The 24534-nt window shown below is 46.4% G+C and overlaps 1 protein-coding gene across 1 annotated transcript; it reads right to left on the bottom strand.

Annotated features, from left to right (window-relative positions):
* Window positions 1–3929: 3929 nt before the first annotated feature.
* LOC132243658 (butyrophilin subfamily 2 member A1-like) lies at window positions 3930–24236 on the bottom strand. Its single transcript, XM_059714049.1, has 4 exons — window positions 24169–24236; window positions 20879–21177; window positions 14667–14774; window positions 3930–4090 (listed from the first exon to the last, which is right to left on the bottom strand). The coding sequence occupies exons 1-4, from the start codon at window positions 24234–24236 to the stop codon at window positions 3930–3932; spliced, it is 636 nt and encodes a 211-aa protein (XP_059570032.1).
* Between the last annotated feature and the right edge of the window lie 298 nt (window positions 24237–24534).

The raw sequence follows: 24534 nt of genomic DNA, 5'->3' as shown, positions 1-24534 counted from the left end.
CTCTGTGGTGTGAATCATGGCAGGACATGGCTTTAGTTTCATCTGAGTAAACAGGAGAAAGAAATACCCTGGTCTGATACAAGACTTGTAACGAAATACCTGGCTTGGTAATAATGTCCAGTCATGCAAAGGCTCCACTATTGCTCTAGTACAAGACAATTAATTATTCCTGGTGGATGTGGTTGGAGGAGATGGAGGCTTCAGAGTAGTGAGAGCCACTTCCCGGTGGTTGTACCTGGTAGCCACCTGTCAGGGGAAGCCTGGAAGAATTCATAATGGCAGAAGGCAGTTTATGAGACCTACCTTCAAACAAATGCGTCTGAATGGTAAGGGTGGATGGCAGTGGTGATGCGTAGGGGATCTACGGAGGTGCACGTGTACCCCCTGAGAGCTCTGGTGCACCCCCTGACAGGCAGCACTCCCTGCTCAGGCGATGGGCGGGGATGGGGCAGTGGGAGCACCAGTGCCCTCCCTGTGAATGGGGCCTGGTTGCTGAGTCAGGTGGCACCAATCACCCGTGGTGGATGATAGGGCTATACAAAGCTTCTGGTGCTGATTCAATTTGGAGGAGATTCGGCCTGATTTGGTGACCAAATCTTTTAACCCAAATCGAATCAAGGACCCAATTAAAAGGTCCAAGTCAATTTGAAGCTCTCCGAATCAATTCAGAAAAGATTTGGAGAGCTTCAGTGATTCGGGCAGTCCCTGCCCGCTGCAGCAGGGAGCTGGACCCAAACTCTATGCTGGTAAGTAGGGGGCAGGGGAGGCGGGGCTAGAGGAGGGGGAAGGGAACCATGGGGGGACCCCTGCCAGGCCCCAACCCCTGCCCGCTCTCCCAGCCCCCTCCGCCCCATGGCTGCCCTCCTAGCCCCAGCTCAGGGCTCTTTAAAAAAAAGCCCCAATTCACCAGCTCTTGGAAGGCAAGGGGGTGATCCCTGCTGCTCCGCACTGCCACATGCTGCCCCTGTCCCCTGCCCGCTCACCTAGCCCTGCCATGGCTGCCCCACCCAGAATCAGATTCAGCTGAATCAATTCAGGACAGTGATTTGAATCACTGAATCAAATCACTGTCCCCTGAATCGGCCGAATCCGAAGCAAATACTAGCTGCTTCGCACAGGTCTAGTGCACAGGTTTGAATTCCAATAGGGATATCAGCAAGAGGTGTGGACTGCAACCCTCTGACTCTAGGGATTGTTTGGAAATCTATCAAAGGCCAGAGCCAGAATATTCCACTGCTGGAAATGCCTGCATGTGCCCTACCAGCATGTACTGAATGCAGGGGAGATCCAGAAGGGGAGCAGTGGTGCAGCTGCACCCAGCTTCTAAAAAAAAGCTAGTTCCCTGCTGACCTTGATGCCTATGTATTAGGCCTGTGCAAAGCAGCTGGTATTCGCTTTGGATTTGGAGTCAGCTGATTTTGGGGACAGTGATTCGATTCGGAGATATGAATCACTGTCCTGGATCAATTTGGCTGAATCTAATTAAGAGATTTGGCAGCAACCAAAATGCCAAATCACACAGGCCCATCCCCAGCCTGTTCTCCCAGCCCCGGCAATAGCTGCCCTGCCTGCCCCAGCTCCCCAGACTTTGAAAAACAATGTCTGCACTCACCAGGTGGTGCCGGGCAGGGTGCGAGGGGTTTTGCACAAGCCCACCAACCACCCCCTGCTGTCCCAGCCCCCCATGGCTGCCCTGCCCACTCCAGCTCCCAGTCCTTTAAGGAACCCCCCCCCCCCCCAAAACCCCGGGCTCACCGATTCCTGCCCAGTGGGGGGGCAATCCCCGCTGCCCTGTGCCATGTGGGGGGCTCTTCCATGAGCGCCCCAAAGCCCCTAGGCCGCTGCAGGAACTGGTGAGTTCGGGGGGGAGTTGGATTTTTTTCTTAAAGGGCCAGAGCTGGGGTGGGCGGGGCAGCCATGGGGGTGCCTTGGAGAGGGGGCAGGCACCAGGGGGCTCATGCAGAGCCCCCCACATAGTGTGGGGCAGAGGGGATCACTTCCTCCCCCGCCTTGCTTGGCAGCACCCAGTAAGTAGGGGCTTTTTTTAAAAAGTACTGGGAGCTGGGGTAGGTGGGGCAGCCATGGGGGGGCAGGCAGGGGATGGGGCCTGGCAGGGGTCCCCCCATGGTTCTCTCCCCCCTCCTCCAGTGCCCCTCCCCCACCCCCTACTTACCAGCTCCGAGTCTGGCTCCAGCTTCCTGCTGCAGTGGGCAGGGACTGCCCGAATCACCAAAGCTCTCTGAATCTTTTCCAAATCGATTTGGAGAGCTTTGAATTGATTCGGACCTTTTTATTGGTCCCCTGATTCGATTCAGAGATTTGGCCACCGAATTGGGCCTAATCTCCTCCAGATTGAATCAGCACCCAAAGCTTTGCACAGCCCTACTATGTATGCCTGCAGGGCCCAGAATGCATCAGCAGAAGATAGGGTCTTTTTTCTTACCCAAAGAAGGTAAGAATTTTTCCATCCCATCCTTGCCCCTTCCATCCCTCCCCTTCCCTTCCCTCTACTCCTGTCCTCCCTCTCCAGCAGGGTGTGTTTCAGTTATGCCCCTGAGCACTGGAAGGGGGACCTGTCCATTTCTGCTGTCTCTGGCTGACCCAAGGGCTCCAGTTATAGAGAACTGCTATGCAAGGTGTAAGACTTGGCAGGAGACAGAGGTTGTGGTGGGTGGACTCCCTGCACTTGCTTCCTGCCTGGTTACCCTGCATGTTCCCTGCATGTTACTAGCTGGGAGCAGACATGAGAAGAGGGAACCCAAATGCTGCCACTGTCCCCAACTGAGCTTAGCTCCTCATCAAACCATTCCCCACATCCTACAGCTGCGGGGGTGTGCAGGCAGTGACTCTTTAACCTGACCACAAGGGGAGCCATTTCCAAGAATAGGTGAGAAGGAATTTTCAGTCTTTATCGTATTTCACTAAAATGGAGGAGGATTAAGACATCAACAATCTTCTCAGGGTTATTTTGTCCTTATTTCTTCAATATTTGAAAACTGAAATAGGTTGGCCATTTCTGATCTGCAACTTACTAAAAGGGAAAGAAACCTGCGATATCTATGGTAGCCCAGAAACACTTCATACTTTTTATCTTTTACTTTCATTTGACCAGAAAGAATTCAGCTAAGTTCAGCTAAGACTTGTGGTACTGCCGCTCCTGTTGAAAACACTGGTTCAGACTACTGACTTTTAACCCTAGAACCCATGGTGTGAAGCTGTTCACCTCTGAACTTGAATGAGCCTGGGCCTGTCATTACCCATTACTATTACTGCTGCAGGGGTAAATTTATGCAGTGACAAGAAGAGCGCCACCCTGAGTGCGTACACATCAATGACTCTGGAAGACACGAACTTAACTTCTTTTAATTTTTTTTTTTTTTTTTTTTGTGGATTATCTGGAAGGGGAAGTCGGCAGCAGTCCAGTTGTACATGGCCACAGCAGCACATCACCCAGTACTGCCCACCGTCTCACCAGAGTGTGATGCTGAATTTGTGTCAGTGAAGGAAATGAGTTTGGTCAGTGCCTCCAAACGACGTACACCCAGGAAATTAAATATCCAAATGAAATAAATGTGAGGGCAGCCAGTCACAGGGGAGGCATTGTTCAGGAACCAGACATAGGGAAAAAGGACAAAATTTGCACTTCTCATGACTTAGGGACTCTGAATGGATGAACTGCAACAAAACAGCCTCCTGGATCAACAGCATCCTACAGTCCCTCCATTCCCTTGTTTTATCCCTGGGTCACAGAGACTCAAGGCTTAGAGACTGGTCTTTCTACCTGAGTCGTTTCCTGCTCCCTGTGGTCTGACTGTGCAGGACCCGACCCTGCTCCTCCAGGGGCAGAGACTGCAGGGCTGAAATGCTCCAGGAAGAGAGGAGTCTTCCAGGGTCATAGAGATGAGCAAGACTGAGGGTACAGCAGCCAACTAAGAGCCCCTCTCTGGTGCAGTGCAAGGCGGGGTCAGTGGTGCAGTGTGGAATGTGACCTGCACTGTTGCATACTCCAGTGAGAGGAAGGGCCGGATGCTGTCCCCGGTGAGCGAGGGCAGCGGGAAGGCCTCAGCAAAGGGCAGGGCAGATTCACCTCCTGCAGGGAGAGATGAGTCAGAGACAGAGAAATCATCTGCTGGGTCAGGGCTGGGACTCAGGATCTTTCCCCTCCTGCACCCACCTGTCCTCAGGGAGGGGACTAGAGACGCTGGTGTCAGAAGGGAGCCCAGGCAGAGTTTGTAAGAGGAGAACATGGATACAGCTAGCCACTTTTCCCTTGGGAACAGCCTAATTCGGTAGTAGACGTGAGTAAGCAAAGCATATTAACAAAAGATGCTTGGACAGAGGAGACAAAGAAACAAGAGGAAGTATGGAGACCACTGCAGGTCCCAGGGTTTTCTACATTTAGTCACAACACATGTGTGATGAGGACTCTGCCCTTCTGCACATTAGTGGAGCAGAGGTGACAGAGTGGAGCAGTGCTGGTACATCACAGGATCCTGTCCTAGGAATCAAGGAGAGGAAAGGAAAGTCTTTCATTCATTCTTGGAGAGAACAGAGAAATGCTCCTGAGCCCTCATTCTCTTTCAGTGGGAGAGACGGGAGACTTTTGAGAGGAAACAAGTGGGAGAACAAGGGGAGAGGTTACTACAGGCACAATGGAAGAGATCTCAAGGAGAAGAGAGAGTTGTATTATACAGGAAAATAAAAGACACCTGAATGAGGACCATGGTGGAGAGGAGGGAGAAAAAGGTAGTGGGCAGCAGAAGATGAAAGATTAGAGAAAATCAACACTTTGTAGGAGGAAAGACAGCAGTTCAGATGACCAAGCTGTCCATCCAGCCACTCTTGCTAAACGTCAGTCTCTTTCAATTGCTTCATCTTGTCATCTCTCTCTACTAAGCCATTTTATCTGGGGCCTCCTGCTCTCACTCTACCTTGCTGATCACCTTCCCATACTTTCCACTGTTGTCCAACCTTTCTGGGCATTTCTCCCAATCCTGATGTCTCTCCCTCTTCACGTTCTCATAACTTTTCAACTGTTGTCTTTCTGGAGTTGCTTATCACCCTAAGGACCTGAAGGACTTAAGGACAGGCACAGCGTCCTGTCTGGTCTCTCTCCTATGAACCATGCTTCTTGCGTCTGTTGCTCTTTTCAGAGGCAGTGAGGGAGATCTGAACACCAGCCACTGGAGGTTACTGCTGGACTAAGAATGGGGGGGGGAGGGGGTCTTTGCCTGTGGTAGTTGGGGGGATGCTGAGCTGGCAGTGCAGCCAGACTGGGCAGGGGCAGGGAGGGGATGGCTCAGAAAACTCAGCAGGAGGCAGTGATGAGGCAGGCTGAGCTGGGGCAGGCAGAGGGGCTGGAATCCCCACTGGCCTCATGACTGTGTTGGAGGGGAAATGTTGTTGTATCTCATAATGGGCTGTAAAATCAGGGAGTAGGTGAGCTCTGCCCTTAATACTGATGTCCTGCCACACACAATAAAGCAGAGAAAGATGTTCTCCCTCAAGGTGATACTTTTACCTTCCTCCACAGGTGCTGTAGTTCTGCCCAGCCCTGAAATGAAACACAGAATTGAACATGAAAGCTCAGTCAAACAAATATATTGGGAGTGTTCAGTGCTGTGTAAAATATTGTGATTTGGAAGAAATAAGTTCTATGACTTCAATCTAGAATAAATCCTCAATGAATTCCTGGACGTGGTATGACTGTTTATGTGTCAGAGGCCATACATTGCACAGAACTATTAGTACTTACCAGAACTTCTATTGCCCATATAGTTCTTGATACTAAATTTCCCTTTCCCTCTTTGGAAATTATATGGTAAAATACTCAGTGAAAATTGGTCCCTACTGCTTTAGTACCAGTTGCCAATATTTCCATGCATCATATGGTAGTAAGTTGAGGCCATGAAGGTGATTTTGAAAAAGGGTGGAAGAAATGTGCCTCTTTTTGGATCCATGGTGTACGTTATTGGTATCCTGATGGGACAGCAGGGAAATAGGAGGAAGTGTGGACATATTCATAGGCAGATCTAGGATTTGCAAAAGTGGGTACAGGTGGTGTGGTGCACCATCACAAAAAATGTGACATATTTTGCTGTAGTTCAAGAGAAACTAGGTACTTTATTAATAGGCTAGGGGCTTAGAGCTATATTATTCAATTTAAGATCAAAGCAGAAACAAATATAACTTTATTGGAATGTGCACAATTTTGCTAGATTATATACTGAATTTAAAAGGGGCAAAAATAGTCCAAATAGTCAAACAAGGCAAAAATAGTCAAACCAGGCAAAGATATTCAAATAGTCAAAAGATATTGTTTCATTAGTCCTGTAGTCATTATAGTTAAATGTACAACTCTTATTCAAATTTATAGAAGAAAATCATAATCTTGAGCATTTTGATCATGCCTCCAATTCTAATATAACAAAGGGCTTAATCTGTCTGTCTGTCTGTCTGTCCGTAACACTTTTGTCCAACTGACTGGGTACTGATTGGCTGTGCAGGCCTGCTGGGTGGGGGCAGGGCCTTCTGAGTTAAAATGGGAGCCCCACCCATGGTGCCGCCTTCACCTGCAGCCTCTGGTGTGGCAGCTTCCTCTGCCCAACCTCCACATGTGGGGAAAAAAAAAATTGGCAGTAGCACTTTAAAAGCCATGAGGCCAACTGAGGAAAGGCAGCAGCTCCTCTGTCACAGCGGGGTTGGACCCGAAGGTGGTGCGGGGGGAAGTGGGCTCAGACCCAAAGCAGGGGGGAAGGGGGAAGTGGGATCAGACCTGAAGTGGAGGGATGGGGAGGATTGGGGTCAGACCCTAAGTGAGGGGGAACGGGTGGAGTCAGACCCAAATGGGGTGAGGTAGGGTCAGACCTGAATGGGTGGTGGAGTTGGACCCGAAGCAGCAGGGGGGTGGTGCGGGAAGGGGTCCGACCTGGACTGGGGCAGAGAGGGTGGGGTAGAGTCAGATCTGAAGCAGGGAAGATGGGGGTGGGGTCAGACCCAAGCTGGGGGTGGGGGGCAGGGTCAGACCTGAAGTAGCAGGGAGGAAAGGGGGGAGAAGTGTCCATCCTGAACTGGGGTGGAGGGGGTGGGCTGAAACTGAAGTGGGGGAGAGGCAGGTGGAGTCTGACCCAAAGTGGGTGGTGGGAAGGAAGGGGGAGCAGGGTTGGACCCAAAGCAGGGGAAGGGTGGAGCACTTTCAGACCTAAAATGGGGGGGAGCAGAGTGCTGTGTTGGACATTAACTGGGGGGGCAGAGTAGGACTCAAAGTGGGGGGGCAGGGTTAGACATCAAAGTGGGGGGGGGTCTGGCCTGAAGTGCGGGAGAGGGAGTCAGGGTTGCACCTGAAGCGTGGGGGAGAGTGGAAGTGGAATCACATCCTTGGGGGGGGAGGGGAGGGGGGAGGGAATAGTTGACAGACAGCAAAATGGGAGGAGAGAGTTAGTTTGAATGGTGAAACAGCAGAACTATTAACACAGTGAGAGTGTTTCTCCAGAATGGACAGACATTAGCAGGAACCAGGTAGAAATAATGAGCCTTGAAGTCAGCTGACCCCCTCAATACTTCCTGGATAGAAATGCCACTGCTGCTCTTGGGCAGTTGGCTCTGAAATCTGGGTAGAGCAGGAATAAAAGAGGGCTGCTACGGCAGCAATGCACTCTGCCCTCTGGATCTGCCTTGAATATAGTTGCATCCATATAAACAAACACCAGTCTGGTGGGTTTCTTTACTTAAACAGAAATGAAGAAAGAAAATGAGCTTGTTGACACTGGTTAAAAGTTTCAAAATCATTCCTGTAAAGTAGGATGCCAAATCCAATGTGACTTACACAACTCAGAGTCCAAGTCCAATCAAAACCCAATCCTTCCACCCTACCAAACCTGCTGCTAAACCTGTGATGACCCCATCCTCCTCCTCCTGGGCCATCCAGTATCAGACAGAGAATAAAGGCAGTGTGGAAGTGCTTTGCAGAAATGGAAGACAAAGGGAAACTTGACCATGTCCTGCATTTTCTGACAAAGAAAAGACCAGAAGAAATAATGTTTCTGTGGGCAAACCTATTGCTCATTTTTATTTTGTGCTTTGTTGATTCCTAAAGCTGGATGGTTCATCAACTCATCTGATGTCTGCAAAGAAAGTCTTATTCAGCAGACAAATAGTAGCACGTGCATGCAGAAGCAGCCAGCATAAGAAAACAGTCAGGAAACCTCAGAAAGAGAGTGTTTTAGTCATTGATCCATTATTCATTTCCATTACCTGGACAGATGACGTCTCTTCTCCACCCTGCAACCGAGGAAAAAAAAATAGGGATGAGAACTCTTCACAGTATATTCATCAATAAAAGATCTCTTGATGAAGTGCAGCTGGCCAAGCATCCAGGCAAAGACAAAGGAACGTGGGTCAGAAAGCGGGGATAATATTGGAGAATGTGTAAAGATACTGTTCCATCATAGCACTTCTGCAGTATGTCCTCATTCATGAAAAAGGTGGGAAAACTTAACATCCTACTAAGTGACCCCCTCATTAAGACTAGGAATAGATGTCACCAAATGAAGAACACCTGCTGTGCCATGATACTTTATTGGGTGAAGCATCATTTACTTTGGGCAAAACTCATGTCACCATTTGTCCTACCTGATAATGCTGCAGAACAGGATGAATGTGTTCTCATGGGGCTTGAGAGCACCTGCGTAGCTTTCCCCATTTGCTGAGATGCTTCCCCAGGGATGCCAGGGGCATGTCTGGGTAAGTGGGGAAAGTCTGAGTTTCCCCGCTTACCCAGATCTGTCCCTGTGATCGCTAAGGGCATGTCTGGGTAATGGGAAAAACTGGGCTAAAGAATTGCTGCAAAACCTGTTTTCCATCTCCCCCCCCCCCCCCCCGCAAAAAAAAAAAAAAGTCTTTGCACCACAATTAAAAGACCACTCAGAACTTACTTCTACTCAAAATGAGAAAAGAATTAAAGCCTACCACAAGTACAGTCTTACAATAATGGCTGAACTGGGAGGTGGTAGTTTCAATGCCATGTTGGAAAATGAGAGAGACCTATGTTCCAGGCTTCTCCACATTCGGGTGTCTTACAATTCAGGGCTTCTAGTTTCCAAGGTTTCTCTAGCTCCTAAAATATTTGGGGGTGGGGTAGGAAGCAATGGGAACAGACACATGGAGAATCCTTTTCCAGTTTTGATTGCAAGTCTAGGACCTTGTAGTAGCTAAGCAGTTACGTGTTCACAAGGAGCGCTTGTATGGCCCCCCGCCTAGTACTGTAAATATCCAGTTTCTGCAGCTATGTAGTTTCCCATCTGTGGAGGGCTATGTAGCCATAAACAGAAGTCCCCTGGCCACTTAAGTGCCAAGAATGACCTGTAGATGATCAAAAATGGACACTTACGAGACCAGGAAAAATACAATGTTGCCCATTGTTATTAATGGAGTACAGACAGTGCAGTGATAGTCAGAATGATCGGTAAGTAGGAGGATTTAATATATAATGGAAAAAAGGTACATTAAGAGGGAGGAAAACTCACCAAGTTGTCTCAGAAGGTTATGTACATAAGACAAAATCAGAGAAAAGATGCTATAAGTGTATCTGTCAGCAGACGGACACAATCCCACCCCTCCCCCTAGATGAACTATGCATGACAAAGTACATTCCTCCAGGTGATGAGCAGGGGAACTGCTAATGGGTTGCGGAGAGGATTCCTTTTGCAAACTTTAGGTTTGGCTCAGAGCACCGCACCTTAGGGGCTGTTATAGTGGCTGTGACCTAAAGGCTATACCCCTGCATACCCCCTACATGGAAGTTATGAATCCTAATCCTTGTGCTTTCCTTCGATATATTTGCTATGCTCAAAAGCATCATGTAACAATTGTAAGAAATATAGCATTATAGAGAGATGGGAATTGAGCAGAGCTAATATACACAGAGTGGAGGCCACTAATGGCAGCCCTCTATTGGAAAGCAAAAGCTGTGTACATCTAAATAAAATTTGAGTAGTGCACCACTGCGCTATAGACTTCAATCCTGTTTCTTTGCCCTGCTGATATGTATCATGTGAGAATAATGAGTAGGGTCTGAGAATAATTAATACTGATGGAGGTTTGATTATTTCCTTCCCTCCTCCATTAGTCTGCATATTGGAGGCAGCACTCTGGTAGAAATAATTTATGTCTGAATAAGATCAGGTGCAACACCCTGCCAAGGTTAAACATAAGGGATATTTTACACTGACTTACCATAGTCTAGGGAGCATCATGCTGTATCATGCCTCATTACTGAATTGTTATTATTGGGCACACACCAAAAAGCTCTCTTTCCATTTCCTGTTGTTCTCTTTTCACTTACTGCCCACCTGTTCATATATTCCTGCTTCGATTCTAACAGCCAGCGTGTTTCCCTCAGTAGGCAAGTAAATGATTGATACATAGCAGTGTCTTCAAAAGATAGTTTATGGGTTTATTTTATAGGAAGCTTTATTCCCATTAACTTTAAGATATGTGGACTAATATATATATATTTGGGGCCTTTGGACTACATGTATATATTTGGGGCCTGATAGCCTGACTGAATACAAGCTCACCATATGTAAGAAAAAGTGAAATCTCATTCATCTCATCTTTGTGGTCAGGACAGGACACCTATCATAGCCATCTTCTTTGGAGACCATTTGGCAGATGCTATGCCTGACACTAAGGCAGCACCATTACTTCCATTCCAGGAAGCAGTGTTCATGGTGCAGGAACAACATGCCTCAGAACAGTTCAGCTTTTCTGGGCTAAGTTGGGGTAGATATCTTTAGTAACATGTCCTCCCATGGTCTGCTTAGCGGGCAGCACATCTACTTTCTCCTCTTTGCTTGGTCCAGGGTGAAGTATCATTTATACCCTTTTTCAATTATCAGAGAACATTTTCTTGCTAACTGAACCATATTATCCCCCCCAATACTTACTTCTTAGCTTGAAGAAAAAATGGTCAAGACAAAGAGACCCAATGAAACCACCAGGGTCACAATCAGGGCCACCATCCAGGTATTCACCCGAGGGAAAAAAGGATCTGAAAAACAGGGTACCTAGGGTTGGTTTGAGAAAAAAAGTAGTGGAAGAAGTCCCACACCACTGTTCACAAGGTGTAGCATTTATGTTAAAAATGACCTCAGCAGGTAGTCATGGTATTTTTGGCAAAAGTACAGGAGAGGTTTGATTCAGTGCTTCTCTGAGACTTACATGCAGGAATAAGATGTCTTGCTCTGAAATAGCATTCAGTTATGTAATTGAATGGACTTACACCTTCAAAGAATTTCTCTTCGAGTTTATAGAAATAGAAAAACCAGAAGCAGCAATTTAAGAGAATTTTTGGAAAATCCAATGTTGCTCCCAGATTTTTAAATGAGGCATAATTGTAATTTTTCCAAATAGTGGAGTTAGAAAATATTCTTTATTGTTGTTTTCCTCACTGCATTTTAATCAGTGAATTGGAACAGAAAAACAGCTAAGGCCTAGTTGAAGAGAACTCATGGAAAAGGGGCAGGAATTTACAGCACTCCATAAATCTCTGATTCACCTAATCTCCAAATCTGAATTCAACTGGGAGACTAATAAAAAGGTCCAAATCAATTAGAAGCCTCTGAATTAATTTGGCAAAGATTCAGAGAAAGATTTGGAGATTTGGGCAGTCCCCACTTGCCGCCTCAGGGAGGTGGACCTGGTCTCTGTGCTGGTAAGTAGGGGCGGGGAGCTGAAGGAGTGGGGAGGGGACTATGAGCGGACCTCCACCAGGACCCATCCTCTGTCTGCTCCCCCAGCCCCTCTAAAGACCCCGTGATTCCCACCCGCTCTCCCAGCCCTGTCAATGGCTGCCCCACTCAGCCCCAGCATCCTGGCTCTTTGGGAAAAAAAAAAGCCCCACACTCACCGGCTGCTGCAGTGGCCATTGGGGCCTCTTAGGGCTCATGGCAGATCCCTCGTCTGCAGCATGGGGCAGTGTGGGGCACAGTAGATTCCCCCCTCCCCCACATCTGATAGGAACCAGTGAGTGCGATTTGACGGGGCTGGGACAGCAGGTGGGGAATGGGGTCAGTTTGATTCGGAGATTCGGCCAATTTGGCAGCAGCCAAATCTCCGAATCAGATCCAGGTGAATCGATTTGGGACAGTGATTCGAATCACCGAATCGAATCACTGTCCCCTGAATCGGCCGAATCTGAATCCGAAGCGAATACTAGCCTCTTTGCACAGGCCTAGTAGATACTTTATAATTTTGAATGGATGTCTATGATGTCAATATGAATTAGGCATGCTGTGAAGATGCCTTATGGACCAGGTCCCTCTTGAAACTGAGATGGACTTTAGGTTGTTCTCCAGCTCTAATATCAATCTCAATGAATCTTAGTTATGAGTTAGATTTCTAGGTGATGAGATTTCAATTCTGATCAGACTTGAAAGACTTATGGTGCCTAGATACCCTGTAGTCCAAAAATGGAGGTCCCTAATGCATTTTTTTATGCTGGAGCAGAGCCAGGCTGGTTTCCAATTTGGAACTTTGGACAAGTCATATAATTAATCCAGACCTCTGTCTTATTCACATTTTACACAGCAAAGAATTGACACTGTGCAAGTGCCATTAACAAAACTAGCTCCTACTGTAAAAATCAGAACATTCAGATATTTGCATACACTGAAAGGTGTGGAGAAATAGTCTGCATTGTTAATTTGAATGAGTCTTTTCTCTGAGGTATTCTAATATAATAAAAGCCTTAGCCTGTCTGTGTGTCTGTCTGTCCATAACTCTTCTGCCCAATTGAACATGCATGGCTAAGAGGGCAGGTGGTGATTGGCTGCCCACCAGGGCCGTGGGGGCCCAAGTCCTGTCACTGCCAGGGATATTTGGCAGCAAGGAACACGCCAGGGCTCCCTGAGCACCGGGGCTCCCCCACTCCACCTGAAGTGGGGATCACGGTGGCGGTGCACCCTGCCTCCCAGCTCCAGGCCCAGAACTGCTGTCAAGGAGGGAGGGAGGGAAGCGAGTGGGGAGGCAGGCAGAAGCGGGAGGCGTGCTGCACTGTGCCTCTACAGGGTTTGCAGTGGTGCTGGGGAGGGGGCATAGCCCCCAATATTCACCTTACCCACCAGAGACACCCACCCACCCTGCACGCTGCCACGTGCATGTAGAAGTGCCACACGGGGCTCCTGGCCTGAGCCAGCACAGCCCGGCCCTGTGCCCAGCCAAAGGGGCACAGCTCAGTGACAGCTCCCTGCCAGGCAGTGCAACAGGAAGAGGGAGCTGGGGACGGCTGCGTGGGGCAGGGGGAGTGGAAGGGGGCTGCCTCAGCATCATGGAGAATGGGGAAGGGGGGAGGTCGTGGAAGGGGAAGGGATGTGGCTGGGGCGTGTGTGTGTGTCTCTGTGTGCGTGCGTGTGTCTGTACCTGAGTGCATGTGTGTGCATCTGTGTGCATGCCTCTGTGTTTGCAGAGCATCTGTGTCCATGTGCAGTGCATCTGTGTGTCTGTGCATCTGTGTCTGTTTCCATGTGTGCTCACTTCTGTGCATGCATGTGGGTGTACATACATCTGTGCATGTGGGTGTGCACACGTCTGTGTGTGTGTGTGTGTGTCTGGCAGGGCAAGTAGAGTGTATTTTTCTCTCCTGTGTATCCATGTGCAGCGAATGAGTTAAGTGCACGCCCACCTGCGTGTGTGCATGCGTGTATTTGTGTGTGCATGTGTGTCTGTGTGAGTGCATGCATGCGTGCATGCGTCTGTGTTCATGTCAGGGAAAGTGTGTTTCTGTCTGTGTGTCCATATGCAGAGAGTGCGTAAGTAAAGTGTGCACCCGTCTGCATGTGTGTCTGTGTGTGGCAGTGCATGTGTGTCTCTACGCACGCATGTGTCTGTGTTCATGGCAGGAAGAGTATTTTTGTCTGTGTGTCCATGTGCAGAGAGTGAGTGAGAGTAGAGTGTGCGCCTCTCTGTACATGCCTGTGGGTGTGTCTGTGTGTGTGTGTATGTTTGGCCATAGCGGAGGAGACGGGGGTAGGTAGAAGGGAGAATAGGCTGCATGTGTCCCCCCATCCCTAGCCCAGAAGGGTCCTCCCAGCCTGCCCCACCAGTATCAGGAGGGGAAGGGGCCCCTCCCTCATCCCCTTGTAGCTCAGGGCCCCAGTACACATTAATCCACTCCTGGAGGGCTGGTGGGGGAGGGGCCGGATCTGGACCCAGAGCCCATCATTCTTGAATGGCAATTTGCTAGTATTTTTAAATAAAAAAAATAGACACTAATAAAATACAGAGTTTAGGTTAAATTTTGATCAAATTCAAAGTTCTGAATAATAGTTATAGTTATAGAAATAAAAGTTAAAGTATTTGCAATGGATGAGCTGTGAATTGGAAAAGCAACCGTCTCTTTTTGGTGAGCGTGGGAGAAGGGAGACATATTTGCTGTCTTTACTGTGTTCTGTTTTACTGTATGGCTGTGAGCTCACTGTGAGATTCAACCAAAAACTGACCTGATATAGAAATAGTTGATTCCTTCCCTTGGCTAAGGTACTTGTCTCTTATCCAACATGACAAGTTTGAGTTTGTATATTCTTTTATAACAATAGCAGTTTCTGTTTCAAACAGGTCATTATCCTGCTGAGCTTTTGTTTCAGAAAGTGGCAGCAAAACCTGCCCACTGGGATCTCTCCATACCACGTTGGGCTTGGGGAACCAGCCGCCTGATCTGCAAACCATGCGGATCCCTCCTTCCTGGTAATCCTCCACAGAGATGAGGGGAACAGAACCTAGGACTAAAGGAAAAAATAGGTGAATTTGTCTTCATTTGAAATGTATGAAATCCTTCAGTTGTATAAAATTTAAGGGATAGATACAGAGTCCTAACACCCATACAAATTTATTTGTAAGAATATTCCCTCAAGACTAAGGGCTAAAACCTATTTCTACATCCCACCCCTACGTGGCACTTCTTTAGCACTGTAAATTAATTTTGTGATACTTTCAGATAGTTTGTTTCCTCCCACAACAAAATGGGATCACCCTGCTAGAAGTAAAACAGAAGAGTCTTTAACTTAGTGACTATGTGTTGATTGATTTAAATTAAATGCAAAAATATACATAAATAGGTTTTTCATTTGTGGTTTTGGATTTCAGTATGGCAAACCTTGATAAACTAAGGGAATTTGATAATATTGTCATCTGGACAGAGGAACTCAAGGGTCTGTATGTAAACTAAGCCTGGGAATCCTTTAAGCTAAAACTGTTAGGAATCTATATGTTAAAGAAGGCAGAAAATCTGTAGGAACTAGCTCCAGTTGTAAATGAATGAGAACCTTTTAAGAAGGGCATTAAGAATAAACCGAATACCTACAAGGAATACGTAAAGGATAGATCAGCAAAGAGGGCTATGTTTTAGAGGTCAGGAACGAATAAGATAGTGAGAAGTGCAAACATGTAGTTTAGTTAGACGTGGTAAAAGACATGAAAATAAATGACAATAACTCCTTCAGATATATCAGTTAGAAGAGGTGGAAGGGGAAAAAAAGGAGTGGAGTGCTGTGCAGTAAGGAGAGAAAAGGGCCTATTTAACATGAGTGTGTGAAACGGGCCCTATTCAATTTAGATTCGGCCTGAATCCGGGACAGTGATTGGATTTGTTGATTTGGATCATTGTCCCCGATTCAATTCGGCCAAATCCATATCTGAAGATTTGATGCTGAATCAGGGAATTAGTGATTCGGTCATAGACACAGCTTTAAATGTTTTATTCTACATACTTAGAGGTACCAGGCACAGTTTGTGAATGCTGCGATGCCGGAGTGGGTGGATCGTCCCACAGGAGTGCGGGGGTGCCCCCAACATGCTCGGCGGTGAACCCAGAAGTGGACTGGGACCCCCCCATGCATCTCCCAGCTCAGTGATCAGCTGCAGGGGGACCCCAGGTGCCCCCCCCAGACCCAGGAGGCATCATTCATCGAGCTGGGAGGGTGTGGGGGCCTCCCCTGCAAGCTCCCCAGCAGACCCAGAAGTGGATCAGAAGTGCTTCTGATCCACTTCCAAGTCTGCTGCCAAGTGCGCTAGGGACCACCCCTGCTCCCCTCCCCCCCCCCCCCCCCCCCCGAGCTCCTGTGGGACTCGCCATCTGCCCCAGCATCACAGCATTCACGAGCTGCCTGGTACCTTGAGGTATGTAGAAAAAACACTTAAAGCTGCATCTATGTCCGAATCACCAAATCTTTCTGAATTTCTCCAATTCAATTTGGAGAGATTAAAAGGTCTCCTGATTTGATTTGGATTCAGAGATTCAGCCGCTGAATTGGGCCAAATCTCCATCGAATTGTATCAGTGATCAAAGCTTCTCACAGCCTTTCTATTTAATGTTCTCATTATGACTTTACCACAAATGCTAGTAGTTCATTGATGAAACTTTCTGATGCTATAAAGTTGAGAATCACTGTCCAAACTGAAAAGAGTCAGGATATACAGAAAAAAGGATGAACCTAAGGACTGAATAATAGCAATGGCATAAAATGAAGCTGGACCAAATGTAGGGGACATGTTCTTAAAATTCATAACAAAATTGTGGTATATGCTGCAAGTTAATAACATGGAAATGCTTGATAAGAAAAACAACCTGAGTGTACTAAGTAACATAGAGCTAATAATACTACTCCGTGGGCATGTCAACACATGTATTTTAATGAGTATTAGCTTATCTTAAGGTGCATTAAAGCATCAACAAAAACCTGTGCCCTTCAGCTAATGCACACTAAAATAAGCAAATGCACCTTTTTCTAGTACCTCACAGTGAGGGTACTAGATTTAATGCCCTTTACCTAAAGCACATTCATGAACATGTAGATGCACCCAGTGTCAAGTAGATGTGAAATACTTTGTATCTGCTAAGGTATTTCCACTATAGAAAGGCAAGTGTTAATACCATCACACGGGTCCTTGGATGACCTCATATACAGTACCGTGTACTGTATAATGTTACCAAATTTGCCCATTACTTTGGGGTGTGCTCATTTATTAGGGATAGTTTCTAGGGTCTTGGTGATTCTGTCAATGTGCTGCTTGTGTTACTATACGGAGCTGTATTTCTCCCTTCTGCAAGCCCTCACCCCCAGTGGAGCTATCTTGCAGGACTCAATCTCAATGGGACTGGGTTCCTCCAGTCACCAAATCAGTCATACACACAAACACACACACACTAACATGACACGCCTGACCTGGCCGGGCTGATCAGCATGGACAGGCTGACACCCTCATATGCCAAGAATCAGTTCATCACAGCAACAATAAAATGCAGTCAGACACAAGCACACAGGTAAACAGAATCCCTCTGAATCCGGCTGGGTGTCCAGCTGACACCCTCATGGGCCAGCATTCAGTTCATAAGGGCACGTCTGAGTCAAACTGGGTCAATCAGCCTGTACAAGCTGATCCCCTTATGTGTTTCAAACTCAGCACGTCCCAATCTTTGGCCTCTTGATGAGCAGACCCCACAATGATTTGGGCTTCACAGGGATCTTTAGCATAGGTAAAAGAAGCGTTGCTGCAGAGCACAGGAAGAAAAAGAAGCAGAGAAGGAAAAATATACCCAATTACTACCAGTTTGCCTATAAAAGTTATTTATTGCTAAGCATATGAAATATATAATAGTACTAGTAGTAATAGACATGCAAAAGAAAAACAAACACAAACAATGACAATACTACCCTGGTTTCACTAAGTATTTGGGGAAACTTAGCTCAAGCTTAACTGATACAGTTCAGGTTCAGAAGTTTATGCCTAGAAAGAAGAGAGAACGCTGGGAATCTCACCGAGTCCACGGTACCCAGGCTGCAAAGCTGACAGGCACAGTCCGTAGCACAATCCTTGAAGAGAGAGACGATCTGTTCTTCCAGCATCCCAAGAACGACAGGGGATGGTGTCAGCACAGGAGTTTTCTTCTTCTTCTTTCTTTCTCCTTTTCTTTCTCCCTGCTTCTTCTTCTTCTTTCTTCTCTTTCTTCTTTTTTTTTTTATGCACACACACTTACAGATTTTTATACCCTCAGTTCAGCTGCTTTGAAGCACCCTCAGTAGTGTAAATCATTGTCTTTTCTATCGACAAGGGGTTATCTGGTTTGGACCATCTCAGGAAACTGATTGATAATCAGGAAACACTTAAGATTAGGGAGTAACCCAAATACTTGGGAGCCAGCTTGAGATGCCTATGGATGGCAGATATCCTGATGGGATATCTCATGGTTTCTTCAGGAACAATAGATAGCTTGCAGTATCAGGATTTTGAATTTTTACTTGTTGTGCACAAGCCTCAGCTTAGCATGACTTTTCCAGATTTTACTATAGTCTTTTAACAGACTTAAAGCAATTATTGGGGTGCTCATAACCTTTTGTGGAGAGGACTCCCACCAGTCGTCTCGGGAAAGATACAACAACACCTGGGATTAGGGCTCCAGCAGGCTGGATGCTGTGATGAACCCTTAACCATTGTTCAAATGTTGCCCGTACCCCCTCGGACTCGGTCTCTTGCCTCAGCATTCCCTAACCCGGCAACCGAGTTTTAGTCAATCAAGTTTAAATAGGCCTCCCATAGTGGGACCGGGGAATGCACGGCCCGAGATGCCTATTAAACTTAGAGCTGTGTGTGTGTGTCTGGGGGGAGAAAAGTCCTTAGCAAATCCAGATTAGAACTGGTCTGATAAATGCTGAGCTGGGTGTGTGTGAACATGGGTTAATTAACATTGGAAGCACAGATTCCCCATCATGCAGCGCTCTCCTGCTTCTCTGGTCCCAGAATTCACTGCAGTCTCTGCTTCAGGCTTTCTGTTTTCCATCTCTCATGTAAATGAATGGTCATCTGGTTCTATCTCGGATGCAGATGAGACCGAGGGCAGTTGTTCACTCTTATCACCCTTATCTGGAGAGTTTTAGGTGCGTCTCTCACTGCATCTTAATCAGTTTCGTTTAGGTAGAGGAGGGGGTGAGTCCTTTGTGAGTCAGACAGACTGCATCCTGTGCCAGGGTTGCCCAAGAATACAGAGCTGAGGCGTTACAATAATGCATGTTATCCATGTTCAAGAAACATGGACTGAAACTAGAAAAGGTGCAGAGATGTGCTACTAGAATAATTAGGGAATATAAAGCACATGAAAATGAAAGCTGTAAATGGGACATGACTGTGATTGATAAATACATGAAGAGGCACAAATTAAAGAAGGAAAACAGTGATTGAAGCTAATAGCAACCTTGGCCCAAAAAGAAATGGGTCTAGGCTGGCCATGAGTTAATATAGTCAGGAAATTAGGAGAGGCTTCTTAACTGTTAGAGAACTCAACACGTGTAACAGCATCCCCCTTGGGAGAGTTGGTGTAAAAACCTTAGCCTCTTAAGTCAGAACTTAAAAAGTTCATATAAGGGATTATATGACTTGATGCCTTCAGTAGCACTGCACAGGACACAGTGGTCCAGGAAATCCCTTCCAGTCCGAAGTTCTTAAATACATTTTCCTGACCCCATGTCATCATTGGCAGTCCCTTGATATGAGGATGACTCTTTCGGTAAACAGGGAAGTCATTGGTGAGTCTGTAAATAACTGATGAAGCCACTCCAAGATCTGCATGTTTGCCCGCAGACATGACACATAGTAGTGGGATAAAGGAGTAGATGCAAGTGATGTCAGATCACAGCTTTTTCCATTTTTCTCTCCTATGTGCCTCCATCATGAGGTGAGTTGAAAAAAATCAAGGCTTTGTCATACATCATGGTGCCATTGGGAAAATTCTATGCCTGAAGTATATCCCAGGTATTGATGTTAATACCACATTTTTTCATATTGGTTTTCAAGGTGTCCTTCAATCTCTTCTTTTGCCCACTTCTGGAGTGGTAACCATCAGTAAATGGGGAGTATAGGGGCTGTTTTGGGATCCGGTTGCCAGATATCCTTATGATGTGTCCAGTCCAAGGCAGCTGGCGGTATATAAACATGGTACTAGTGCTGATGGTGTTTGCTTGAGCCAGAATGCTGAGTTCATTTTTCTCTTCTTCCAATTGATATGGAGTATTTCCCAAAGACACTACTGGTGGTAATATTCCAAAGCTTTCAAGTGTTTCCAATATGTCATCCAAGTTTCACACCCATACAATAGGGTAGGGATGACAACAGCTTAGTACATGAGATGTTTGTGTTAGTTCCTTGTTATAATCACTGAAGGCACAGTTTTGTAGACATCCAAAGGCAGCATTGGCAGGCTTTATGTGGTGTTGAATATAAATGTCTATGTGTACTTTTGGGAAAAGGCAGGAAAGGGGAAATCATACATGAAATCATAGCCTGGTCATAAGCAATGACTCCACATACAGATGTCAGTACAGACATGGACAACTGCCCAACCTCATCTAGCAGCAGTAACTAGACACTGACTTTTCCTTCTAGTATTCTTCTGCCACAACTGGACCTTTTCAAACAAACACTAGAGTGCTAAATGGAAATCTTTATATTTGCAATCCTACTTGAATCAAAGTCCAGAAAAGACTTTATAACTCCTTTATATTTATCAAGAAGTCCTTTTTCTTTCTAACTGAGGACCCCTTCTTTTTGTCAGTCAGAAACCTTTTATAGGCAAGGAAATAGGCAGTAAAATGTATGTATTAAGTTGCTAAATATTTGGATTATGACTTATGAATGATGAATGTAATTTTTTACTAACGTTTAGATACACAATATTTTAATACACCAGTTCAAAGGCAACCTCTCGCAGTTGTTATATTATAAAAATCAAATATCTGAAAGCCATTCAAATGTAACCCCTATACAAGACACTGATCTGCTACATGCAAATCCAATATGGCTTCATCATGAGTAACACCATCCTGAACAAAACAGTTGTACTGCCCTTCATCAGAACATTTGATATTAAGAATCTTCAAGGAAACTTTTCCATCCATGATGCCAACTTTAAGCAGCTCTGTCCTTTCTTGATATTTAGGCATCTGTTGTTCAAAATGATTTCTCCCATCACGGTACAGATGGACATAAGTTTCATAATTATTTTGGAACCATCTCACTTCCATGTTCTCAGCGCTCATTCTGGGAGACAGGTGACAGGATAACATGATATCCTGTCCCACAATAGCAGTGATTGGTTGATCAGGTCCAGTTACGATAGAATGGGCTGTGACGTGCCAAAACAAAACTATTATAAGCTCAGAGAGAAAATGAACATTTTCAAAATAATTACCATGAAGCAGATACCTAGATTAAAAAAAAAAATAGCTTGAAGAGGCAAAAAGAATAAGCATCTGAAATCACAATCATAACATAGGTGCCAAGAAACATTAGCTACATATGCACCTGACAGCTCATCTATAATTTATGTTACATATAGTACCTATAAGTGGGTGAGATGTCCTAAGCATATGCAATGCACAAAGCTATCATTTTTCAGTGGAAATTTTCTGATCCTTTCAATACACAAGAAGAGTCATGACATTTAATTCCAGTTTGTGATAAAAGTAAATATGAAAATAAAGGAATTTCCAAAAGGACAGATGTTTTATTGATCAGGTCTATCCTTCAGTTGTCTTTCTGAGAGGAAAGTGGGATAAATATAGAATAAGGACTGGGAGAAAGGATTAAATACTATAGTAACAACTGCTGGCTGTTAGGATGACAGGAAAACCCCCTAGGGATTGCTTGATTGTCAGACCCACCCTCTACCCTGGGAATGAAAGATGCATATTTCAGAGGGATTTTGAATTTGACAAAATTGTCAAGGAAATTAGAAAACAGATTAACATGGTAGTGATGTGATATGCTAGAAAGAAGAAGAATATCTAGGTGTGTGTATATATGTGTTATCCAGTGACTGGGTGGTTCAAAGAAAAGTAAGTGTAAAGCAGTGTAGAGATACAGCAATTTCTGTTTCCAGCCTGGATCACAATTGCAAACTCATGGCTGTAAGCAGTAGTCAGCTTTTCTGCACTAGACTCCTCCCACATTGGTGCTTGGGGTTGTTGCCCCCCCTCAGTTACAGCATTATGCTTGTATAAAGATGCATGTTTTCAAGAGCGCTTTAGATTTTTGTTTTCTAGCATTTTTATCCGCTGTCAGTTGGAATGACCAGCCAACTGATAAAGAATAGAGACTTTTTGGTTTCTTTTCCACACTGCTGAACTTGCAGAAGTGGGGTTGGAATAAAGTTTTTGCAAGTAGCAGCAACAACATGGAAAGAAAAGGAAATCCAATTGGTGAAGGAGCAGAGGCTTTTTTCTTGGAGGAGAAAGTGGGAAAAATGTATATATTGATCATGGATCACTACCTGATTCCAGCTTCTGGATGTAAAACGTGCAGAAAATAATCAAAACAGGGATAAAGGTGCTGGCCATGGGTTTATGATGCAAGAAGGAAGTTGTCGTCTTCTCTGTTGTATCCTGAAGATGCAAGCACAAGTAGTAGAGGGAAAAATAGCAATGTGGTGAGCAGAGCTATCAATTGTCACAGTGGCACGAGTCAGCACATTGATCATCACAACTTAATGCTAGAGTTAGATAACTGGAAACATCACATAGTGCAAGCTATAGCAGAGGAAAAAAATAAGCAATACTGCATAAGCTCATGAGGTCATGGAACTAGAACAAGCACTGAAACTGGGATCCTATTAATTAACTGCTATTCTCTTCTCCCTTCCCTTGGATTAAACATCAGATCAAATAGAAAACAGGGAAGCTAAACTTGAGGGTGAGAGACAGTTGTCCTCATGTTTCACACTAAATTAGATCCATTTGCAGATCTAGATGTCTATTGTTGCATGCTGTCCTGAGAAATGCCTTTGAGGAAAAGTGTTTCATGACACGACAGCTACCTGAGACAACATGAGATTTGTCCTCCCAACGCATTGTTTACAGACACATTTCACTTGTTAGACCTTAAGATTGTTATGTTCTTCTTCCCTTGCAGCCATAGAATATAGTCTAGTGTCATTCTAATATAATAAAGGGCTTTATCTGTCTGTCTGTCTGCCCATAACACTTTTGTTTAAGTGTGCATGCACCGCCGAGATAGGGTTACCATAGATCTGGCTTTCCCCAGACATGTCCCTGTTTTTTTTAAGCCCTCTGCTCCCTGTCCAGGTGGGCTGTCCAGGATTTTCATTTGCTCTAGTGGTGGGAGCAGGGGGAGGTTGATCAGAGGTAGAGGGGAGCACACACGGACTTGCCTGCAGCTTCAGAGGTGGCAGACCCATGTGGAGCTCCCTGCTGCCTGCGATCACCTCTCCCTCTCCCACCCCCAGAGCAAAGTGTGGGAGAGGGTGACATCTTGGGCCTGTTCCCCAGTGGAGACGCATGGGTCCATGCCTGTTGTGCCCCCAGGAGCCGAAGACCCAGACCTGGACCCCCTAGCGAAGAGCCAGAAGGTAAGAGCTGGGCCAAGAGAGGGCGGGTGAACACAGGGGCACTCGTAGGGGCTGAGGGAGTGTGTGTGTGTGGGGGGGGGGGGCATGTGCATGTATGCATGTGTGCATGTGGAGATGTGCCAGGTGGGATGCGCCACCTGAGTGAAGCCAGGGAGGGGAATGCCCCTCCTCCCTGGTCCCTACTTAGCTAAGCCCCCCAGGGAGCCCCGTGACCAGAGCCACACAAGCGGAGTGCACAATCAGGTGTGGCACAAGTAGGGCATGGTAGTTTGTGTGGGAGTTTGTGTGGAGGGGCATGCGGAAGGCGCCCAGAGGGTTTGTCTGAGCAAGCAGCCTGAGCCCAGAGGCCTAAGGAGTAGCTGCTGAGACCAAGTAAGTATGAGAAATAGCTCACAGCCATGGCAGTGATTCGCCATGCCCATCAGCTTCAACTTCTCTGCACCAAGACCTCCACCCAGACAAAGCCTGCATCCCTGGCCTTGGACTACAGGGGCTTCCTGCCATGGCTGCTGACACCTGCACATGGAAGACCCCCACTTGTGGGATGTGCTCCTTGGTGGAGTCCCTGGAGGGCCAAGTGCAGGAGCTTGAGGCGGAGGTATGCCAGCTCGGCCCATGAAGACTATATAGAAAACTACTGCCAGCCCCTACTCCAGAGAAGTGGAGGAGAGGAAGAATGTGGAGGAGAAGGGGAAGGAGATGGCCAGAAAGAACGCCCACCCCCCGAAACTACCTAGAAATCAGTCATCTCCAGATCCAGAGCACACAGAGACAGGGCCACTCCTCCCCTGGCACTGCATCCAGGTATGCTCCCTTCATTATGCATGAGGAGACTCTGATAGACACTGGAGGAGGAGGTAAGTATTCAGGAGGTAAGTATTTCCACCCCTAGGAGGAGACCCAAGCTACCAAGGGAGACGGGGGTGAGGTGGTGGTGGTGGTGGTGGTGGACTGTTTCCTGAGAGGTATGGAGGGACCTGTTTGCCATCTGCACCCCTTGGCCCAAGTGGTCTGCTGTCTCCCTGGAGGCCACGTCTGAGACATTGCGGAAAGGATCCCCAGGCTTGTCCCTCCCTAGGACTATTACCCCATGCTCCTCATCCATGTGCACACAAACGATATGA

The sequence above is a fragment of the Alligator mississippiensis genome, chromosome 11 (assembly GCF_030867095.1).
Source record: "Alligator mississippiensis isolate rAllMis1 chromosome 11, rAllMis1, whole genome shotgun sequence".
NCBI lineage: Eukaryota > Metazoa > Chordata > Crocodylia > Alligatoridae > Alligator > Alligator mississippiensis.
Note: the sequence above shows the minus strand (reverse complement) of the source record. Positions and strands in the feature narration are given on the sequence as shown.